At 36.2% G+C, this 25141-nt stretch overlaps 1 protein-coding gene across 3 annotated transcripts in view; it reads left to right on the forward strand.

Annotated features, from left to right (window-relative positions):
* Positions 1-25141, forward strand: part of LRP1B (LDL receptor related protein 1B) — a 2222640-nt gene that overhangs the window by 1470465 nt on the left and 727034 nt on the right. For all 3 annotated transcript variants that reach the window (XM_072613193.1, XM_072613191.1, XM_072613192.1), the window contains 3 exons: positions 1307-1534; positions 10297-10471; positions 12459-12553. In XM_072613193.1, the coding sequence (XP_072469294.1) occupies positions 1307-1534; positions 10297-10471; positions 12459-12553 (498 nt within the window). The remainder of the gene's footprint in view (positions 1-1306; positions 1535-10296; positions 10472-12458; positions 12554-25141) is intronic.

Consider the following 25141-nt stretch of genomic DNA (forward strand, 5'->3'; position numbering starts at 1 on the left):
AAAAATTCAGATTTTTACACTGACTGAAGCAGAAGAGGATTTGCCATCCTTGAAAATGTCTGAGACACTGCTATTTCCTAGCCATGTTGATGATTCATCTACTTTCAGAAAGATTGGCAGACACTTGAAAATATGCAATATGGGACACGCTGCTTGTTTATTACCTTATTCATGTTTTCTGTTACTTTTGTTTTTGGTGTGTTAGCAGAATTTATCTCTGGGAAACAGTGAGATTTATAAGTGTTAAGTGTATCATCAGAAAATGATGATGCAGGTAGCCTGCATAACAAAGAAGTGCTTAAAAGCTTTCATCTCTGCCTGCACTTCACCTGAAGTCATGTTTGCATCATTTTAGTGGGGGAATTAACAATTTAGAGGGAAAATAGGGTACAATATATAACTTTGCAAGATGTAAGACAGATTTTAAACAGCACATTTATATAAAATTTATGAAAGCAGTTATAATAGTCTTATTTTTAATAATGAAAAGTGTATTTGTAACCTTATGTCTTTAAAAAAAAAAAAGGGTGAGGAGATAAAGATTTCCATGGCTTAACATAGTGTCTTAGTCATACATTTTATGATTTTTCTAGCTATAAGTTACTCATTAAAATGAAACAATACATGTACCATATGGTAGTAATAATGCATCTTAATTAATCTAAAGAATAAAAAAGAATGAAATATTAGCAAAGTTTCTTCCTATTCAGGTTGCTCCAATTCATTGAAGGAAGGTACCTATAAATTCAATATGATGGGAATTCTTTTCATTAATGTTTATAAGCTAAGGAGTTATGATTTTGAAAGTCAATGCAGTCCTTTGAAGACTAGTTTTAGAAAATTGCAACCAAACGTGATTTCCTAAGTAATTTACGAGCTTGTTGTAATTCAGTGATGATATAAGAAATGATTTGTTAGATTCTTGCAAATTCCATTCAGTTTAAAATAAGATTCAATTATGATATCATACAAAGAACAAATTTAGAAATTTGACATTTTTAAAGCTTATATATTTTAATATATTTGTTCATGCTATTTGCATATGCATTTGATACTGCTTGAACACCTTATTTATACTAGAAGAAAAATGATTCAGCAATTCTCGGTTTACAAGTGCATTTCAGTAAAGAGTTAATTAAATATGAATAAGTTATGAGCATTATGTTCTCCATTTTATATTAATTATTGCTTTCAGTAATTAGAAAAACATATGTTAAACAATCATGTGAAAATAGACTTTCTAGGATATTTGGACCTAGTCAACCTTACAAACAAAAAATACCTGATTGCTTCTTTTCTTTTCTAGAAATGAAAAAATTTCTTCTTTATGCAAGACGTTCAGAAATAAGAGGAGTGGATATAGATAATCCGTATTTCAACTTCATCACAGCCTTTACTGTTCCAGACATAGATGATGTCACTGTCATAGACTTTGATGCCTCAGAGGAACGTTTGTACTGGACGGATATAAAAACACAAACTATCAAACGTGCTTTTATTAATGGGACTGGGTTAGAAACTGTCATCTCAAGAGGTAAATACTTAAAGAACCACTGCCACAAAGCCATTGGTGCTTCATCTAGACACATATTTGTATCTTTTGATGCTTCACGTTGACATTTGCCATTTTTAGAGTAGAATCTAAATAGTTGATGATACCTATATATCGTTGTTTATATTTGTAACTCCAATCTTAGTTGTTTCAGATTTCCAAGAAAAATTTTTACTTACCCCCCACCCTATATTGCTAATAGGAAGTTAATAGAATCAATGATTTAGAGTTAGAAGGGATCTTAGGGATTATCTAGCTCAACTCTGCTATTTTATAAATAAAGAAAAATGAGGAGAGACATAGAGGTGCAGTCACTAGCCAGAAGTCACAGAAGGAATAAATGAAAGAACCACCATTTGAATGCAGGCCCTGGAACTCAAAATCCAATACTCTTTCCTCCATGCCACTTATTCTCATATTTATGATTAAAACAGGAGAGAAGCAGCCCTTTAAATTCTTCATTAAGCAGTGAGAGATTTAAATCATACATTGGACATTAAAGTTACAATTATAAATGTCACATCAGTCATAATGAGAAGGATTTTAGGATTCAGAAGTAGAAATTTCAGAAGAGACTTACTTATCATTTGGGTCCTTCTGAATTAAGAAATCTTTCATTTTCTTATCCCCTTCTTTCCCCAGCTCCTCTCTCACTCCCCACTCTCTACATGGGTTAGTCAGTATTTGTACTCATGGAGAGTAGAAGAGGAGGAAGTTGATCAAAATTATTTCCTTTGACCTCACTCTAGCTTGCTAGTTATTGTTAATACTAAGAACAGTTAATGTTTATATGTACTAGGTACTGCACTAAGCTCTTTACAATTATTTTCTCATTTGATCCTCAATGCAACCCTGGGAGGTAGGTGTTGTTAATAGGAAAAATCCTGAAGACCTTCCTGTAGATGAGGAATCTCCTAAAGACCCAGATCACATGAGTAATTCACTTCAATGAGTGGACTGGTATCAACTCCTTTAACTTTAGGGAACTGAGATACAATGGTATTCCATTGATTTGCTAGGTAAAAAGTGTCACAGAATTAACATGATCCCTGTAGGTACTGCATTACCACTATGGCTTGGAGGTTGATCAGATGTCCATGCATTCCTTCATACGTTCATTCAGTCACTAACAAAACCTTAAGGAGTACTTACTGCAGATCAGGTACTATGTTAGCTTCTTTTTTTTTTCCTTCATTCTCAAAGAAGACCATGACATCAGGGAGATGATGAAAAGACTGGCAATTGACTTTGATTTGATTGAGGGAGGGCTGTGCAAGGTCCACAGCTCCTCCAGAGCCATCTGGGTCCTTGGCCAGATATTCATCAGGACAACTAGAAATGAAATGGGAGACCCTAGTTCTTTTAGGCTAAAGCCTTTTCAGGTTCTCACTTTGAGTGAAGTAATACCCATTCAGTGAATAGACTTCTTTTAGAAGTGAGTCAAGAGATGGACTCTTTAATTAAAAAAAAAAAATTCAAACTAGGAGGGAAAGATCCTCAGGTTACTGCCTAAAATAGAAACAGTGAATTTACATTCACTCTGAGTCAGGAGGGCCCAAAAAATGCCCATTAAGTGGTGCTTGGGCAGGGACCCATTGTCATTCAATCCATGAGCTCCAGAGTGAACTGGATTTAAGGCTTGGTCTTTGAGAAGATCTAGCCAGAAAACTCCAAGTTAACTAGGTAGCTTTTTGCCATCAAAATCTACCTTCCTTTGAAGAGACAGAGATGCCAAACTAATTTACCCAACTACCTGGGTCTCCATTCAGGCAACTTGGACTACTCACAGAATATGTTTGTCCTTCATTTTCGAAGACATCTGGGAGATGATGACATGATTTGTGATTAACTTTGATCTGAGTGACGGAGGGCTGAGCAAGGTAACCAGCCTCACTTTCTCCTCCAGAGTCATCTGAGTCCAGTGGCCAGATATTCATTAGGGCAACTAGAGATGGCCCTTCAGGAGGATACAAAAAATACACATTGCCTCATTTCCCAGTTCCTTATAGGCACTTGCCTTTTTAATCTGGGAGGGGAAAAGAGCTACTCACATAAATGTACAACATAGCTACCCTTTCAAGGACATATGGTTTTGTTTTGGGGGGAATTCCTTCCACTCCTGCAACATAACTCCTAATCTTAGAGAACTGCAAGGATATCAGGGAGGTTAAGTGATTTGCCAAGCCTTGCATAGCTTTTCTTTGTCCGAGGCAAGACTTGAACCTATTTTCCTGACTTCGAGTTTAACACACTAACCATTCTGCCAAACTTCTTCTCTGCTTGAAATGTAACATTTTATATTCCCTCTGAACCATCAGGGCCCAAACAATGACCAAATGGGGCTTAGACTGGAAGCTATTGTTGGCCAATCAGAGAGAGTCAAAGGGGTTTGGGTTTAAGGAATAGTCATAAGATTGGTGACTTTGCACAGCCCTCCCTGTCTTAAATCTAATTCACTTGCAAGTCATGGCAGCACCTTCCTGATGTCATGGTCCTCTTTGAGAATGAAGGACAAACAACAACAAAATAACATTTTATACATTACCTATTAATTGAAATGTTTTCATTGTCTTGTAATACTAATCAGCACCAGAGGTGTTGAATGAGTGAATCAATGAACAAATGAATGAATATTTTTTTTTTTGGTGGGGGATACCTTCTAAGCCTAAAACACTGCTCCAAGCACTGGAGATAAATATAGAAAAGTAACCAGTCCATTGCTTTCAATGAGCTCACCTTCCAATGGGGGCAGAAGAGTTTAGTTGGAAGTCACATGCAAAAGTCTGCACTGCAGTGCACTTGCTTCAGAAATGTCTATTTCACCAAGAGTTAAGAGAAATCCACCTTCACCTGAGAAGTTACTTATTTTCACAATTAAATGATCCTTTCATTCCCCCTATTACAGTCAAAAAGGTTTGGATCATTCTGTCACTAGAAGATGCCCAATAGCTTTCTATTCTGTTTAGACACTAGGTGACATTTCTGCTAATTTTGCTGCTTAGGAAAATGGTTGTTGTTGTCAGTTTTTAAAAATTATTATCTTTTTTTTAAAACATTATATTAAGTTCTCAGATTTAAATTAGATCTTAAAACAAAATTCCATACCAAGGAATAAGCTGATCTGTTTGGTGTTTCTTGGGGGCATAAAAGTTTGGAGAAAAAAATTTTAATGCACTTTTTAACACAAGCCATTTTGCTTATCAATAAATAACTTTTAAATGAAATTGTATTCATAAGATTTTATCATCACCCTTTTTAATACTATATTGTTTGCAAATTTGTTTACATATATTACCTTACTTGAGTCGCATTATGAGATAATTAATATGAGTATTACTGCCCTCATTTTCCAAACATGGCAATAGGCTTGGAGTGTTTTATATTACTTAATTAGGATCACAAAGCTATTTAGTAAAAGTCAGAAGCAGGTTTTGAACATAGAGAGCAGTTTTAAAGTCCACTAAGGCACAGATCTTTTATGCAGACTCAAAACAACATACAAAATTAAACATTTAGACTGTCCCAGACAAACAAAAGAGGTTCTGAATGTTTAAACATCCTTTGAGTTAGTACCTGAAGTATTCACAGTTAAATCACTTAAAATGTCAAGGAGAGTGGGGAAGTCTTTAGGAAGAAATAGAGGTAAGGACATTCTTTCTGACACATGCCTAGTTGCTTCACCTTCCAGCTTTGCTGGAGAGTTCTTTTTCTTTTTTTTTAAAAAAATTATTATTTATTTATTTTAAACATTTTTTGTGTGTTTTTTTATTTCGATTTCCAAATTCTCTCCCTCCAACCCCTCCCTCAGCCATTGAAAATACAAACAATATATCAGTTATACATGTGAAATCATGAGAACATATTTCCCTATAAGTCTTGTAAAAAAAAGATCAAGAAAAATTATATGAAAAAGCATACTTCAGTTTGCACACAGAATTCATCAGTTTGGAGAGTTCTCTTTCATAGCTCTATGTGGGCAATAACTGTTCATGGTTTCTCTTTCAATGAGGATACTCACCTCTCTGGAAAGATGAGGAGCATCTCTTCCTACCTGCTCTCTAACTAATTGTCATTCTCTAGGTGCAGAGGTACCCCCTCAGCTTGTCTGAAAGCTTGAAATGGGCTTCTCACAGCTCATCTTCTAAAAACTAAGTTTGCTGAAATATGACGAAGTAAAGCAAAGGTTGCACATATTTCTGCAGACATCTTTTTCATCTGTTTATACCCTGATTCTCACTCTTCCACCTCCTACTTTGGACCTCATTAACTATTCTACCAAAGTTATCAATCAAACCTTATGCCAGAGGACTTTAAAAAATATTTATTTTAAAAAGCATTTATTATTGCTTCCTCCCACTGTGCCCTTCCCCCCAACTCACATAAGAAAAATAATCCAGTAAAACACATCGCCACATTGGCCATGTCTTAAAATTGATGTCTCATTCTGTATTTTAAGGCCATCATATCTCTGGCAGAAGGTGATGAATGGGTGCTCTGTTTCTGATATTTCTTTTTTCCTTCCTTTACAATCTAACTCTAAAATGAAACATTGGTGTAGTGAAAAGAACGTTGTACCAGGGGTCAGGAGTTTGGGTTCTAATCCTGAATCTCCTTCTCGTTTACTGGTCTATCCTGGACAAATCAATTTCTCTTCCCCAGGTTTCAGTTTCCTCAGGTATAAAAGGAGGGAGTTGGGCTACAGGAGGGGTGAGGAACCTGAGACTTTGAGGCCATGTGGCCTTCTAGGTTCTTAAATGCAGCCTTCCGACTGAGTCCAAGCTTTACGGAACAAATCATTTTATTCAGAGGATTTGTTCTGTGAAGTTTGGATTTGGTCAAAGGGCTGCACGTGAGGACCTAGAGGGTCACATATGGCCTTGAGGCCAAAGGTTCCCCACCCCTAGACTAGATCAAAGAGCTTCGGAGGTAAAACTTGAAACCAGGTCTTCCTGACTCTCGGTGCATTTCCCTATCTACTACCACTAATTCAAGTCTGCCTTTCACTGGGTTTGATATCCATTTCCTCAAAGAAATCTTACTGACACTGAATACTATCAACTCCTCATTTTGAGTGATACCATGTTTAGTTGCACCACTAATATCAGAATTAAAAATAATTGTTCCTTAAAAATTGATCCAGGGAGAATGAAAGAAATAAAAGCATAGGCCTACAATAATGATAAGGAAAAGAATAGATGGTGGTAGGAGACCTAAAACAAATAACACTTATTCAGGGACCACCAAGTTTAACAAGTGTTTTAAACATCATATTTTTTTAAATCACCTGAAGCTTTAACTAGTATTCTTTTTCTTTCATTTGATGGAGAGTGTGAGAAGATAGATATTTACCTCCCTCATACTGTACAAGTTCTGGTGTCTTTTTGGTATCTTTTTGGTATCTTTTGGAGTTGCCATTCCCTAAGATAAACTTTCATTTTCCCCCCATCATTTGAGTACTGAAAGAATTTAAAAATCACTCCCCAATCTGTTGAAGTCCTCTGCTTCTTAAAACTCTCTTTCTTTGACTTATATGGTATCATGTGAGTTCTCTATCTCACTGGACATATACCTCTCTGTCCTTCTGCCCTCTCCCTTAGCTTTTTCCCACTCTCTTTTCCCCACTTCTCTGCCTACTCTCTCCCTTCTGCAGCCTACTAGATTAAGGCAGTCCCTACGATTCTACCATTCCCCTTTTCTTGTCCATGTTCATTATTTTCCCAAGCATGTTCCTATTCTTCAAACCTATACCCATTCCTCACTTCCCTATTTTGTTTGTTTCACCACAGTCTAGTCTATCCTCCTAGTCATCTGGGCTTTAAATCTCAAAACTGTCCACTTTTTCCTCTCTCTCAACATTCAAGAAGTTGCCTTCCAAGCTATATTTTCTCTTCCCCAACCTCACCCCACTCTAGGCTTCTTTGCCACTACTCACCTTTTTATGTCCCATATTCCCCAATAAGAATATGACAGTTTACTGTTTTCCTAAAACTGTTTTCCTTTATCACCGCTGTGTATTTTTTATGCTACTCCTTTGGCCTAGAACATCATGCCACCTTTTCTATAAGGCTACTTATTTAAATTTTAGTTGTGTGGTTCTGGTCAAATGCTATCTCCTTCATAAAGCCTTTGTGAGTCACTTTGCTGAAAAGGTGATTTCCATCAGTTGTGTGCCTATAGCATTTTATATTTCTCTGATATAGGTTACCTCTTTCTATATTATATTATAGTTCATTTACATGTATCTTACAGTTAGTCCTTCATCATAAATACATTGAGGGTATAGACCATCTTTTTCTCAGCCTTTATATGCTTCCAATTATTTAGCACAATGCAATCATATGTGTTCAAGAAATGTTTGTTGAATAGAATTGAATCCCTTGCCCATTTTTTTCCCTACCCTTCATCCATGAGCATTCATTTTCCCAAAGGGATCTGTAACCTATTTAGTTTAGGAATTGCCTCCAAGGAGGTAGTTCTTGAACTGATCCTGACATATTATTCCTGTTCTCTCAAAAGTTCGCTATAAGGAACACAACCCAAATGCTAGAAACCTTCCTTCCTTCTGACCTTGTAAAGGTGTCAGCTCAGGCTGGTCACCTGTTGTCCCTTGCCCTTGCCATGAGACCAAGTCGTATAGTTCTTTGATGACATCCTTTAATCCTATTCTTTTCCAAAGTTCCTTATTTATTATATATGTTACCAGCTGCTCACTCCACCAAGCACCTTTTCATTCATTCTTGGAATATTGATTAAATTTATACTAAACATCAGGTACTATAACAGATCCCAGTGATATAAAGATGAAATAAACCTTGCCCCAGAGAAACTTGCATTTTATTTGGGGTGTAGAGGAGGAGAGGAAGGAAACAGGTTGCATAGACAAGAAAATATAAGCTATATACAAAGTAAATATAAAGAAATTAGTGAGAGAGCAACAGTGATTGGAGGAAGAAGAGGCATCAGGATAGGCCTCTTGTAGCAGTTGCCTCTTGAGTTGAACTTTAAAGAAAGCTCAAGTTGCAAACAGATTAAAATAAGCAGGGGATAATTCTAGAATGTCATACAGGGAAAGCAACTAGATCAGTTTGATTGGCCATTACTTTGCTATAGAGTGCAGAAAGATGGAATGTGCAAGAAACCTCATAAAATTGCTTGGAACCAGATTGTGAAGGTCTTTATATGCCAAACAGAGGTGTTTTTGTTTTATCCTATTGGCAACAGAGGGCCATGAAAGCTTTGGGCAATGACATGGTCAGACCTCTGTGTTATGAATATTAATTTGGCAGATTTATGGGGAATGAATTGGAATGGGAAGGAATTTAAATGCAGGAGACCAATTAGTAGTCAGTCCCTTGAAGCTAACCTTGACCTCTACTCAGGTCTGCCTCTCTTGTACAGAATTCCATATTTTGAGAATGCTATGTCTTAGCAAAGCATAGCTAGACCACATTCCGTTCCTTCAGGGCCTTGCCAGCTAACAGCAAGCTAATCTCATTACCTATGTACTAAATTGTTGACTGGTCTTAGATAAGAAACATTTTAGTGGGGCCCTTCAGAAGGCACAAAGCCTTAATCACAAGGAATAGTTCAGTGGTTAAAATTTTATTCACATGTCAATTGTGAGAAAAATTTATGGGGGGTTGTGAGTCCCCAGAACTCCTCAGATCTACATGAAGAGTTCCCTAAATCACCTATTCTCAAGGTCCTGCTTCTTTCTGTGTACTGTAGGGGTAGTCCATGACAGCCTTCATTTATACATTTCCTAAAAATGTTCCATTAAGATATTCTTCTTCATGTATTATATATTTCTTAAAGAAGTGGGAATATGGAAAATAAGTTCTAAGGAGTGTAATGAATGGAAAGTGTCTCAGGCCTTTGGAAATTGCAGGCAACACATAAAGCAGTAATGGAAAACATTCAAACATCCCAGGTCAGAATGCTTCTAAATTAGCACTCTTTTTACCTTAATGCTTTCTAAAGCTTTTTAGACTTTTTCTTCCTTCTAATTAAAACATGTGGTGTTTAGATCTCTTAATTATATGATCAAGATACAGCAAACCAAATATTCATATTTGACTTAATGAATCCAATCTTAATTAGAGTGCAGTAATTTGTCTTAGGAATGTGAAAAGGACTTTCCTCCCTTCCTATCACTGTCAATTCCCATTAATTATCTACTTTGAAAGAAGTAAAATTCTGGTGAATCTTTTAGAAGTTGAATCATTCCATCTTATTTCTACATAAAATGGGCATAGGCAGGTCAACAAAAATGGCCTGTTTTAAGTAATGCCAGTTTTACTATGGAGAAGAAAAAATAATTAAATTGGTTTGGGGAGGTAAGGTACACAGCTCATTTCTTATTGACCAGAAAACGCTTTTTTTCTCCAAACAAGAAAAATGTCCTACCAACTGAAGAACTGATTACCCTGATTTGCATTTGGGTAGCCTTGGACAATAAGATTACTGGCTATTTTTTACTCCAAGTGTTTACTCGTTGACTATTAGTGTAATTTCAATGCTAATTGTTGCTTCAGGTTTTCAACTGCCTCAGCAATAAGACATTAATGATTATTCATACCTCAAGAAGGGCTGATAAGGGAATGAGATTACAATCTTGTACAATTTTAGCTAACAAATTAAAGTGTAAATTAAATTTTCCTGGAGATGGAAAATGACTTGGTTGGGAGAACTAACAGAATGAGAAACTTCATTCACTTTTAATTTTCTTTTTTCCTCTCTTACAGATATTCAGAGCATCCGAGGGCTAGCTGTGGACTGGGTATCCAGAAATTTGTACTGGATTAGCTCAGAATTTGATGAAACCCAAATTAATGTGGCGCGATTAGATGGTTCTTTGAAAACTTCAATTATACATGGAATTGATAAACCACAATGCCTTGCAGCTCACCCAGTCAGGGGGTAAAGTATGATTGTTTCTACATTTTCAGAAAACTCTGCCATACTTTGGTATCAAATACCATGCAACAATGCAGTAGGCCCGTTAAGTATGGGGCTTAGGGGCTATTGAAATCTAACAAGATAGATGGCTAGAGAGGTCACAGGTTTTTGACAACTTTATAAAAACAAGTATCATACACTTGTAGCGTTTTATGAACTTCTATTTCTAAAAGTGGAAGGAAAAGAGAAATAAAGAAAATGTGGATAAAATTAAGATTTGCAGTGTGTTGCTTTATGAATACATTATTACATACATATATATACATGTATATGTGTATATATATAATATACATATAATTTAGTTTCTAAAACCATAAACTGCAGCAAGTCTGTCAACTTGCTTTACTTAGAGTTTTTTTTACCTAGGAGTTTTAATAATAACACTAATAGCTAACCTTTATATGCCACTTACTATGCACCAGGTACAGTGCTAAACAATTTACTATTATTACCTAATCCTTGGAGGGAGGTGCTGCTATTTTCCCCATTTTACAAATGTGGAAACTGAGCCAAACAGGGTTTAGGCGACTTGCCAAAGGTTAGAGCGCTACCTAGTTTTTGAGGTTTGGTTTGAACTTAGGACTTTCTGATTCAGAGCCTGGTGCTCTATCAGGTGTACCCTCCAGCTGCTAAGTTCCCATAAGAATGAAATCACAAAACCAGATCCTGTGCTAGATAGCAGACAGATACACACAGAGAAAGATAACCATATCTCATCAGCCTTGTTCCCGCATTGGTTGTTTTGAGAGAACTAAACTATGAAAAGTAGTGTGTTACAAAGACTTGGAAGGCTTTATTTTCATTTTCATTCCTTCTTAGGCATATTTATTTATGATTGCCTATCTTTTGCACACAGTTCTCTTGATGGTCTGTCATGGCTTCATAAGCAAAAAAGGGGAGAATGAGAATGAATGCCCCATAACTAATTTGGGTTGCAGGATAATGCATCCACCATTATTATAAGGCAAGCCTAAGTCCGGATTAGTGCAACCCTTTAGGTTCAAGGTCTTAAAATGCAATAGGCATTCTTGAACCATAAAATTCAGTTACAAACTACTTTAATAATTAGGAGCTAAAAGAACGCACTTAAAAGGATGTAACATTATAATAAAACAATCTGGCTCTTCCTGCTGCAGCATCATAGCAAAAAGCCAGGAAAGCACTTCTATAAATGTAACAAGAAGCAAAGTAGAACTGAGGATCACAATTCTTCTGGTACTGAACTATTTGTACCTCAGGGAGCAAGGAAACAAAATAACCCCCTTACCCCCAAAAAGACCAGCCAAGCTGTAGCCCTAGTACATATGTGCGTATGTACATGTACATACATACATACATACATATATGGATATACACATATATACATGCGTCTATACACACACATATTTAGCATTTTATTCCAAGTACCTTAAATGAAATAGGCACTTCTACAACACATCAATAGTTTCTCTGATTATTAACAACTTATCTGGGACAGCCTAATTCTTTCTCCTGGGTCAAAATGAGTTACTGAAAAAGGTGAGGTTAGCAGGTAGGCAGTCATCCACCTTGCACAAGGGAATGTGAAGAAGCAGAATTGGTTGAGAATAGAACTGCAGATACATAGGGAAGTCTCTGACCACTACACTTTTGCTCCCCTTCTCTGGAACAAATCTCCAAACATCTGTGCTAACTTTGCCTTACTTAGATAATCCCTGCTTCACGTAGACCAAATATAGAAGTTTTTTTTGTTGTTGTATTAATTAAAGAAAAAATATTTTCCATGCTAGATAGTCTCAATAAACCCACAAAAAACCAGACTGCCCTTCCTCATTCCCACTGGATGAAGACTTGAATGCCCTGTATGATTCTGGGTTTATTATATTCCTTAATTTTTTCCTCTATATTTACCACTACAGATAGGTCTAGTAGACCTCATATTTGATTAATTTCTTTTTTTTTTTTTAAGGAAACTTTACTGGACTGATGGAAACACTATAAATATGGCAAATATGGATGGCAGTAATAGCAAAATTCTCTTTCAGAATCAAAAAGATCCAGTTGGTAAGTATGTATGATGTTGACCAAGATTTGGGGGGAATAAACATGCATTCAAGACTTATGAAATATCTGAAGTTTTAAAGAAAGAAAATACTATATATTTATTTTTCAAATTAAGTATAAATTTTGCAAAACAAAACTCAATGGGATCCATCATTGTGGTTGGAGAAATTATTCTCTTTCTAGGCTCACATGATCTCTGTTTCGTGTGGACATTTTAGTCCTTTGAATAATAAACCCTTCACAATGGTACCAAAGTGATGTGAGTTCATGCAATACACTCCTTTCTTGTTGAATCAGTTCTGATACACTAATTCAATTATTGTTATTATTCTGTCAGTATCTGATCCTATGATTTTAGTGATGAAGTTTTTAATCTCTAGATAAAGGTATTGATTGGTTAATTGACAGCAAAGTATATTTGTTTGAAATACATTTTAATTTCTTGCACTTGCCAGTCTACTGAATTCATTACTGATCCTTGAACTAATCTCTTAAAAACAATCCACATTTAACTTACATTAAGCCACAAAAGAAGACCAGGATTTGCTTCTGGCTACTTTTCAAATTCAGTACATAAACCATAAACTTCTAGATTGACTTAAAATTCCTCATTTGACTTCGTATTCTAAGGAAGTAAGTTAGCTGACCATAGACTAAATGGGTCATGGAATGCCCTCTATAAAAAGACTTTTTGAAAGGACAATGAAATAATTAAACAAGGATATAGAACAAAAAATATTAATCATTGTTCTGTCCTTGACCCCTTTGATTGTCTGGTAAAGCCAATAAACTCCTCAGAATCTTATTTAAATGCTTTATTTTTTATTTAAATGTATTTAGTTTAAGTCTTTTGAAATAAAATATACAGGATTACAGAGGAAATCAATTATGTTAAAATAGTTATCAAGATATGTATTTTTAAAAAGAACCCAGGGTAACAGAGGTTTGTACTTTTTTTCTGGATAAAAGAAGTATAACTGCTACCTTGTGAGAAAGAAAGATTTTATTTTTCTTAAACTAACCAAAAATTGTTTAAACCCTGTTTCACTTTGTTCATGGAATCATGGTATGGTGTCATTTCTCTTGAACATTATTGCTGATCCATAGCCACAAATATTCTGACTTAAATTTAAAAAGAGAGAGAAATCTCTATATGTTATGCCTATATTTTATTTCTAACTTTGGTTGTTGTATCACCTCACTGATTTCTCATATTTACTTGATTTTTTCAGAGAGTAAGAATTACAAAGTAGTTAATTATCTTCTTAAACACAAATACCTTGTCCAAAATAAAAGGAATATACCTGATTTATAATGCCATGTTGACCATTCAGGTTATAGAGAAAGCAAGAGAAAAATGATGGAAATTATTAATTTGGCTTTATAATGAAAGCATTCTACTTTTGAACCTGTGAAAATCAATGTACTTTTCTAGCCTTTCAGCAATTTTTAAGTTTCAGGAATATGGAAGAAGTTTATTTTCTTGCGAAGTGGTTTCGTTTTTATTAGACAGAATTCAATAAAGGTGTTACATCATGGAGACTTGGAATAAATCAATCTTTTCATGTAATCCATGGAGTAAACTTCAGATAAAAAGTAATACAGTTAACAACTCTTCTCTTCATGCTGTTTGGTCTTGGCTCCACCATGCAATTGAAATTCATTGTAGAGTTGAAAATTAAAAGACAGATTGAAATGCTAACATTTTAGTATGGTAGAAGGTAGGAAAAAAAGAAATAAAAGTATAAATGTGCAAGATTATGACCACATAAAACAGACCAAATGGGGAACAAAGCAATTCCATCTGTGCTTATCTAGAGCTGTAGAGAATATTTTATCCTGAAAGGTGAATATGTTAGTGACATTATAAGCAAATGAAGTCCAGACCATGCAATTTGGTAACCTAGAGATTAGACCTAAATTTTAATTTACATGTTCTTTCCTGTAATTGGAATAACCTTACCCTTAGTAATTTTAAATTCTAATTTCAGTGTTGAAATAAATGGGGAAAAGGCTTTATTTATACAATGTATTTTACAGCAACTAAATTAGTGTTCACACTATCTGTCTACAGAGCTACTAATGTTACCATCAAAATAATTTTCTTTATTATTAGATATTTTTTCATGAATTATTTTCCAGAATGACCAAATTCTCTAAAGAATTCTTCATACACACACACACACACACACACACACACACACACACACCCATTTCTCACATGTAAGTAGCTGTAGGACCGTGCTGTTATTTTATCTCAGCAGAATCATTAAAAGGGAAAAGGGAAGAACAGATTCCAAAAAAGAATAATAGAGGGAATATATATTACCAATAAGAGAAAATTTCCCTTCTTTATTGACTGGTTTATTATAATACATGCATGATCTTCATCTTCACCCCTGTCCTAATACTTGGAGACATATACAAACAGTTCTTGGTTTTACATAAGTGGACTGTTCCATAGACCTCTATGTAAAGTGATTTTTATGTACTGAGAATTTGCCCTAGGAGTAGGGAAAAGAGGAGACAGAAAGGGAGCCTTTCACCTATGCAGGGAAGGATGGGAACATGGTTCACACCTCCTAGTGGGGGTTGGGGGAACAGAGAAGAGAAAGCAGAAGGAGGAACAAGGAGAACCATAGCTAGCCACATGTGACCTGGCCAGAGCCAAGAACATGAACAGGGGAAGGTGGGGCAACAAATGGGGGTTCGACATGAACACAGACAGGAGAGGATGGGCAATATGTGGGGATGGAGACAGATATGTGTTATCTGAGTGGACAGATAGAATGCAGACACCCAAGGTGGACACATGGGTGGGTAGGTGGAGTGGCCCCTCTCTCTATGCAGTACATCTCAAGCCAAACCACTAACACTGTCAGAATGTTTGCTAGTCCCTTCTGCTTTCACTTCAAGGTTGTTTTGTTTGTTTGTTTAGATGTTTTTTTTCGGTTTGGTTTGGGGATAGTGGAAGGCTGTGGAAGGTGGAGCTGAGGAGCAGGAACAGAGAGAAAGCACAGTACTGGAGAGTAAGGTTAGCAGAAAGGCTTTTTTTGGGGGGGGAGGGATGTAGATTTCTTTCAGAATTCTTTAGGTAAAGTCAAATTTTCATAATGCAAATTAATGTGAAGCAAGAACTGTCTATACAAGTTGGTGTTCCCTCAAACACCCTGTTCTCCAATTTATCAGCCTAATAAATCCCACTATCCAAAATTTCACTTTACTTCAGCCACCCAAAGGGATATGTTAGACGTCATCATCATTCATAATGGTGACAACTCCACAATTTTAAACTGTGACATTTCCTTTTTTAAAAATAAATTTGCCTTCATGTCTTTCTAACTTACTTTTATTAGACCTATTCTTTAGACTTACTGCACCCAATGGTCCCTTAACCCCCCATGGACTTCTCTCTCAGTTATAGATTACTTACTTGAGTTCATTTCTCAATGATTAGTATACTCTTACCTCTTCATATTCTCTCTTTCTAAGTCACTCTGAACCCTCCGGCTATCATTTTAAAACAAATCCTTGTCCCCATTTCCCTATTCACTTCTTTATTACTTTCAACCTCAACCTTACCCCTCATAATGTTTTACTCCAGATCTCTCCACTTCTTCTACTACTCTATGGAATATCTGTTCCATATTAACAAACTCAATTTTATCTTAAACTTTTTTTTTTTCGATCTTTCTATCTTTAGCCACTCACTGAGACTTGACTTTTTCCTGAAAATACAGCCTTGCTATCATCCAGCATTTCTAGTATTTATTGTTCTTTCACTCATAACCAACACCCAACTTGCTGGTCATGGGAGAAAAAAGTCTAAATATGCCTTTTTTCTCATTGCTACTTCCTGAATTCCCCTACCAACATCACTTAGTAACCTCTTCTCCTTTAAGATTCATTCAGTCCTTATTCATCATCTAGTCATTCAAACCAATGGATCATCCATCATTATATACTAAATGCCAGAGCATTTTACTTCATTTTTCAATGAATTTAATGGCTAGCCCAAAGTCATTCTTTCCACCACAATTCTTGTTCTCATGCTTGGGAATTTCAACAAACATACTGATACTATGCATAACACTCTAACTCCTGAGTCTCTCAATTTGCTAATTTTTCCATGATCTTCTAGTTCAGTAGATCTCAGCTACACACAGAGATAGTTATGCTCTCTTGATTTTACCATCTCCACAAGTGTTCCACTTCCATGTTAATGAGCTCTGAAATTGCTTTATGTAATGATAATCTTTTATCTTTCTGTCTTTCCTTCTGCCTTACTACTCCTAAATCTGTTTTTTATCCTCACCATGACCTCTAATCCCTCATCCTTCAGTTGTTTTTTGTTTGTTGGTTTGTTTTTATAGGCATCACCCCTATACTAGCTACACTTTCATTTCTTACTTATTTTTGCCTTTTTGGTCAACCAGTTCAACTCAATTTCCCCCATGCATACTTGTGTATCTTGCTCTCTTATCCTAATACTAATCATGCCTTGACAAGCCCCTACCTTGAATTAGCCCCATCATCAATTGTGTTTACATCATCAATTCAAGAGTTACTGAACAAAATCATAAAATAAAGGATGAGACAAGTTTCTCAGAAGAAAGGGTAGGAGGAAGGAGTGCTATGGAAAGTCTGAGGAGGAGTAGAGTGGTTTAGAATAGCCTCTTTACTGAGTGCGATAGAAAGTTGTTTATAGAGGTACATAAGAGCTAAGTGATACGGTGAAGGTCCACAGAGATTGTGAAGCATCAATTTGTTGCCAAACCATTCAGCATCATTTCATGATTCAACCCCTCATTATCTCTTAGCTAGATACTATAATAGCCATATATATAAATTGCCACTATAATAAATGGCAATAATCACCTCAAACTTGTTTTCATCATTCTCTAATTTGACTTCAACATAGCTGTGAAAATACTTTCCCCCAGGCACAGGAGTCTAATTGAGTTGCTCTCCTCAAAAATCTTCAGAGGTTGTACAGTACCTACAAGACAAAAGGTTCCTTAGCCTGGCATTTGAGACTCTTCACATTTACAGCTACCTCACTCTAATTTTATGTTCTTCCCCTTAATGATCTATTTGTTTCAATAAAACCAGAGTACCAGCTTTTCCCACCTTTATGAATCTTTTGAAGCCACCTCCATTACTTGGAATTTGCTCTGGATCCCATTCTGCTTCTCAATATCCTGTTCTTCTTTCATGGCTCAACTAGAGTTACATCTTCTCCATCTAATACACTTCCCAGTAGGACAGGTGGCAGGAAGTACTGACACAGAGGAGCACACTGCCTTTCCCCAGTGGATACTTCTCTGACCCGGAGTCATCAGAGAACTCAATTGGGATATCTACATGGCTATATTTGCCAGTACCAAAGGCACTTTCTGCCCATAGTCTAGGCTGCTTCACTTCTCATAGGCCATAAATGATTTAGGGGTCAGTGACTATTCCTTTCAGTGAGTTGAAAGGTCAGGCTTTGCTATATACCCTACCATTGAGTTCCAAGTTTCTCCAGACTTTATGATTTGCCCTGCTTCTGTGTCTGCAGTCTCCTAGAATTAATATTTGTCCTACTTCCAAGATGGCGGAGTGAGAACAACTATTCACCTAAGCTCTTAGACAACGTCCTTCAGACACCTCTAAAAAGAGAATCTGATCAAATTTTGGAGATGCACAATCCAATAGGAGACATACTGTGGCAGATTCACAGCCCAGGATAGACTGGAATGTCAACAGGAAGAATCTATTCTGCAGGGATGGAGGAGAAGAAAGCATACAGCACACAATTCAGTACATCCCTGCCCTGGCAGAGTCCAGCAGGAAAGCTCCAGAGAGGTCTAAGGCAGTGGCAGCATGGAAGAATGGAAGCCCAGAGTGGGAGACCAGCAGAGCCTAGTAAGTGAGAGCCATGGACAGAGCCCTGGGTATCTGCAGCAGCTGCTCCTGAGATTATCAGCCTACACATTAAATGTCTGTAAGTCACCTACTCAAACTTCCAGGAGCCAAAATGGCAGAGTGATTGGTAAATGCTCTCTCCCCCTCCCCTTGTTGACCTTGAAAGAACCATAAAATATTTCCCCAGAAAAATCCTGGAACAATGGGATCAGCAGAAGGGGCAAATAGTCTCATAGCACGTGAGGCTAGGAAAATCGCTAAAGAGTATTCTTCTTACTGTGCCGGAGGAAGGGAGATGTCCCAGATGACCCTATGGAGCTCCATGGGGGGTGGAGTCTCACAACCACTAACACCAAGAGCCCAGCATGCCTCAGTGCTCCAGGGGAAATGGGAAGATAATAGGGCAGGCCAGGATCACCAAGCACTGAGCTTGCCCTTGCTCAACCTCAGCTGAGAGGATCTCCTGTGACCAGATCACCCCTCCCCCACATTTAACAAGCTAGCTCCAGGGCTAATCTGGGGAAACAAAAAACAAAAAATTGAATTCACCTGGCCATTGCTTTCTCACACCAGCCAGCTCAGCACCAGGTTCTTTAGCTTCTAGCTGAAAGAACCAGAGGTCACAATACACAAAGTGTCATCATCATGAGTAAGAAGAAGCAAACAAGAAGGAAAAGACCATAGAATCTTTTTTATGGGGACAAGAATCAAAACATGAATATCAAAGAGATCAGTATTGAGACTGTACTCCCACCTGAAACTTCAGAAGGCTGTGTGAATTGCTTGTATGCAAAAAGAGCATTCTTGGAAGAGCTGAAGAAGGAAATAGAAGAAAAACTGGCCAATGATTTTTAAAGTATGAAAAAAGAATTCACTGAAGAGAACAGCTCTTTAAAAAGGAAAACTGAACAAATGCAAAAGGAAGTACAAAAACTAACTGGAGAAAATAATTCCTTAAAAGGAATAATTGGACAGATGGAAAAAGAGATGCAAAAGTTAACTGAAGAAAACAATCTGACAAAAATTAGAATTGGGCAAGTGGAAGCTAAAGACTCTATGAGACATCAAGAATCAGTCAAACAAAATCTAAAGAATGAAAAGATAGAAGAAAATGTGAAATATCTAATTAGAAAAACGACTGACCTGGAAAATAGATCCAAGAGAGAAAATTTAAGAATTATTGGCCTACCAGAAAGCCATGATGAATAAAAGAGCCTGGACAATATCTTCCAAGAAATCATCAAGGAAAACTGCTGAAAAGTGCTAGATCCAGAGGGTAAGATAGTCATTGAAAGAATCCACCATTCACCCTCATGAATGGGATCCCAAATTAAAAACATCAAGAAACATTGTTGCCAAATTCCAGAACTATCAAGTGAAGAAGAAAATACTACAGGCAACACATGTCCTACTTATATATACTAAGTGTATATGTGTGTATATATAAATATAGATACACATTTACATACAAAGAATCTCTACATGTTGCCATCTATCCTACCATTGTACCCTTTGGAATTAATGCTTAATTTCCATCTACTTTGCCGATGACCTTTCTGTTATGTTTTATGTCTCCCGATGACAGTATAGGGTACTTAAGAAGAGATATCTGGTATTGGTGTTTAGCACATAGTAAATATCTAATAAATGCTATTTAATTAATTTCATTTCATTTAAAATGGCTACATTCTTCATATGAGTTATGTAGTTCAGGATATGGGACCCACTCTCCTAACCTGTAATCAGGCTAGCAAGTTGGATCCACAGAGCATGACTATTTATTGCTCCCCTAAGGGATCCATGGATTCCTGACAGTTGGATTTTTTTTTTATAACATCATTGTAAACTTTCACCTTTTGTGTTCCTCCAGTATCAATCAAGAGGTAAACATCTCACCAATATAAAAAAGCCATTTAACTGCGATTAAATTTTAATAAAGTAATATTAAATAAGAAAGTAAAGTAAGGACCAAAATAGAAGACATATCCCCTGAACTAGGTTGCAATCTTCTCAATACACATTTGCATGGTCCATGGGGAAATGAACTTACACTTAAATTAGTTACTATAACATATTCCAACTCCTTCAACCTAGGGAAATGATATTTCTGTCTTATGGAGTCCCTTTATTCCTTCAAAACATCCCCACCAAGTTCGCCATGAGCATGCCTCACTAACAGATGACCCACCCTATTGCTTTTAGAAAGCATCTTAGCTGCCAACTTAATTGATTGGTTCACTATTGGGTTGAGTCAAGAAAATCACTCCTCAGACCTGGTTTTTGTCAGACTCAGCTACTGCTGTTACAAGTTTTGTTTGCTGAAGAGAACTTAATTAAAGCTCATAAGATCACAACGTAGTCCAGGGGTGGGGGACCTGGGGCCTCAAGGCCACATGTGGCCCATTAGGTCCTCAAGTGTGGCCCTTTGACTGAATCCAAACTTCACAGAACACATCTCCTTATTAAAAAGGTTTGTTAAAACTTGGACTCAGTCAAAAGGCCACACCCAAGGACCTAGAAGGTCCTCTAGATTCCTTTAAGTTTTAGCTAAAGCCCATCTTCTGCAAGAACTTTTTTAGTTTTCCTTAATCTTAGTGCCTTCCTTATAAAATTCCCTCTCATATGCATTAATATGTGTGTGTGTGTGTGTGTGTGTGTAAGAGAGAGAGAGAGAGAGAGAGAGAGAGAGAGAGAGAGAGAGAGAGAGAGAGAGAGAGAGAGAGAGAGAACATAGATATCTTTCCCATTAGACTGTGAGCTCCTTCGGAGCAGGGAAATAGTAGGTGCTCCTGGGGTTCTAGAAAAACTTTCATTTACTTAAGCAAGCTATATCAGTAACTAAATTGTAATTGTTTTTAAGTACTTTTATATAGTGCCTTGAAGTTTGCAAAATCTATATACATACACAGTCTTGTTTGAATTGAAAGTCGAAATTTGACTTCAGTCTTACCAGATTGAATGGCCTCAAGATTTTTTTACAAATCACATTGAAACAGTACTATTACTTTTTTGATAGATATTTTTCCTTGTAAAAGTGAGTATTTGAAATATTGTAGTAACTGGTATCACTTATATGTCTAATGAAGGTGAAAAATAGACTTTTATTTCAAATTAGCTACACATTTTCCCTTCCTGATATTTTCTTTTCTTTTTCTCCCCCTACACTCCTTTGATATTTTGGTGATATTATTAGCACATCTAGCAGAAGTTTGTCAGGAAATGGCAAAACTGGAGTTAGCAACCTTTTTATTTTCTTAATAATAATAGGTAGCAATAACATAGTACAGTGCTTGAAAATTTGCAAAGCATTACAAATATCTCCTTACAAATTTTCTCAAAAAAAAAAAAAAAACAAAACTACCCTGGAAAGTAGTTACTTTTAAAATACATACATATAAACACACACATGCAGACATGTGTGTGTGTACATATCTCCCCATTTTACAGATGAGAAAACTGAGAAGACAGAGGATAAGAAACTTGCCCAAGGTCACATAGTAAATATCTGAGGATGGATTTTAACTCAGCTTTCCCTGAGCCCATATCTAGTGCTCAATCCACTGTTCCTCCTAGCTGCCTCTCCTCTTGTTGATAGGTTGTCTAAAATATAATCAAAATTCATGGAATATAGAACTGGAAGAAACTTTAAGGATTATCTAGCCCTCCCTCTTTATTTTACAGTTACAGAACCTGAGGCCAAGAGGGTTGATTTGACTTAGCCATATGTCATGTGGCTAGTTTGTGACAGAGCCAAGATTCAAGGTCAAATCTTCTGGTTATCAATCTAGCACATTCATCCTTGCTTATAGTTTTTCCATAAATATAGCCCATTGGAGCATAAACCTGAATAAAGATTGGAGAGTAGTATGCTGGTGTAGAAAGACATTATCTGTTTTCCAGAAAATCTGTCCTCAGGATTTTCAGGGTAATTGACCCTAGGAAAAGGACAACATCACAATGCAAAGCTGATGGAAGCAGCCCCAGGGACATGTAATGTGTGGTAGAAGGGTTAGGTGGGAAGGGTTAGGTATGAAATTTATGTCTTCAGAGAAGAAGATGAATATGGAGAGATTTATTCATACAGTTAGAAATAAGCATATACATTTTTGTCTGTTAAAGGAAAAAATTGTAAACCAAATCTCCCTATAGTGAGAAATGTGTAGAAAATAGTTATAGGATCATAGATCTAGAACTAGAAAGGACTTTAGAATTCACCTATTTTCCTCCCTTTATTTCATAGATAAGAAAACTGAGACTAATTAAGGTTAAATAACTTGACTAAAAGTCATACAGATAATAAGTGGCAGACCTAGTATTTGAAGTCATGTTCCAGAGTCTCAAGGTTAGTGCCCATGTCATGATAAAATTCTGTGATGAAGAGGAAGTGAAGCAGAAAGTTCTGAGCATGATCATCAATTTGTTTGTTTATTTTTAAATAGTACTTTTTCCACAATTACATGTCAAGACAATTTTTAGCATTCATTTTTACAAGAGTTTGAGTTCCAAATTTTCTCCCTCCTTCCCTCCCCCTCCTCTTCCTAAAATGATAGGCAAATTGAAATACATTATCCATGTACTATTATGTGAAACATATTTCCATATTAGTCACAGTTGTATAGGAAGAACCTGATCAAAAGGAAAAAAAAAACAGAAAAAAGAATAAAGTAATTTTTAAAAAGTGTGCTTTGCTCTTTATTCAGGGTCCATCAGTTCTTTATCTGAATGTGGATAGCATTTTCCTTTGTGAATCCTTTGTACTTGTCTTGGATCATTATGTTGCTGAAAGGAGCTGAAGTCATTCAGAGTTGATCAGGACACAATGTTGCTGACATTGTGTATAGTGTTTTCCTGGTTCTGCTCATTTCGCTTTGCTTTAGTTTGTACAAGTCTTTCCAAGTTTTCTGAAATCTGCCTGTTTATCACTTCTTATTGCACAATAGTGAATCACTGCGTTCATATACAATTTGTTTAGCCATTCCCCAAATAGTGGGCATTCCCTCAGTTTCCAATATTTTGCCACTACAAAAAGGACTGCTGTAAATATTTTTGCACATGTAGATCCTTTTCCCTTTTTAATGAGCTCTTCGGGATACAGATATAGTAATGGTATTGCTAGATCAAAGGGTATGCACACTGGTTGCCCTTTGGACATAGTTTGAAATTACTCTCCAAAATAATTATATCATTTCAGAACTCCACCAAAAGTGTGTTAGTGTCCCAATTTTCCCACATCTTTTCCAATATTTATCATTTTCCTTTTTTGTCATATTAGATATTCTGAGAGGTGTGAAGTGGTACCTCAGAGTTGTTTTAATTTCTATTTCTCTAATCAAAAGTGATTTAGAGCACTTCTTTATATGCCTATAGATAGTTTTGATTTCTTCATCTGAAAACTGTCTGTTCATAAATTTTGACCATTGGGGAAGGACTTGTATTCTTTAAATATGACTCAGTTTTTCATATATTTGAGAAATGAGACCATTATCAGATACACTTGCTATAAAAATTGTTTCCCAGCTTTTGGCTTTCCTTCTAATTTTGGTTGCATTGGTTTTGTCTTTGCAAACACTCTTTTATTTAATATAATCAAAGTATCTATATTTTATTTCATAATTCTCTGTATATCTTGTTTGGTCATGAACCTGTACCTCACTTAACTTCTCCTTTTATGATATGGATACCACTTGGTAAATATATGTTTAGTATTGATATTGCTTCATTGTCTGTAGTACTTTGTAGCAAGATATAGTTTCCTTTCTTATCTCTTTTAATTAGGTCCATTTTTGTTTGTGCTTTGTCTGAGATTAGGATTGCTGTTCAGTTGAAGCATAATAGATTCTCCAGCAGCCCCTTACCTTTACTCTATGTATGTCTCTCTGTTTCTAATGTGTTTCTTGTAAACAACATATTGTAGAATTCTGTTTTTTGATCCATTCTGCTTTCTGCTTTCATTTTATTGGAGAGTTCATCCCATTCACATTCACAGTTGTGATGATTAACTGTGTATTTTCCTCCATTCTATTTTTCCTCCTGTTTTTTCTCTCTCTCCTTTCACTCTTTCCCTCCTCACCAGTGTTTTGCTTCTTTCTAGTGCTTCCCTGAATCTGCCCTCCTCTCTGTCAGTTCCCCCTACCCATTACATAAACTCCTCCCCTCCTACTTTTCTGTCTGATAAGATAGATTTCTATATTCAACTGATTGCATATATTATTCCTTCTTTGATCCAATAGTAATGAGAGTAAGATTCAAGCAATGCCCTTTCCCTCCACTATAAGAGGTTTTTTGTGCCTCTTCATGTGAAATAATTTATGTCTTCTACTTCACTTTTCCTTCTGCACCCATTGTATTCCTCTTTCTCATCCTTTATTTTTTTTCATTCCCTCAAATTCACTTTATATCTATAGCCTCTGTCTGTGTATATTCTTTCTAGCTGTACCATTAGTGGTACAGTTTTTAAATATAAGTGTCATCTTCCCATGTAAGGATGCAAGCAGTTCTGCTCCATTGAATCCCTTATGTTTTTTTTTTCTTTTTTCCCCCTTTTTCATCTTCTCTTTCATCTTGACATTGGAGATCAATTTTTTGTTGTTGTTCAATTCTTGTCTTCTCCTTATGAAAGCTTAAAATCTTTCTGTTTCATTGAATGGTCCTTTTTTTCCCCTTGAAGTATTATGCTCAATT

This window comes from Notamacropus eugenii, chromosome 5 (genome assembly GCF_028372415.1).
Source record: "Notamacropus eugenii isolate mMacEug1 chromosome 5, mMacEug1.pri_v2, whole genome shotgun sequence".
Lineage (NCBI taxonomy): Eukaryota > Metazoa > Chordata > Mammalia > Diprotodontia > Macropodidae > Notamacropus > Notamacropus eugenii.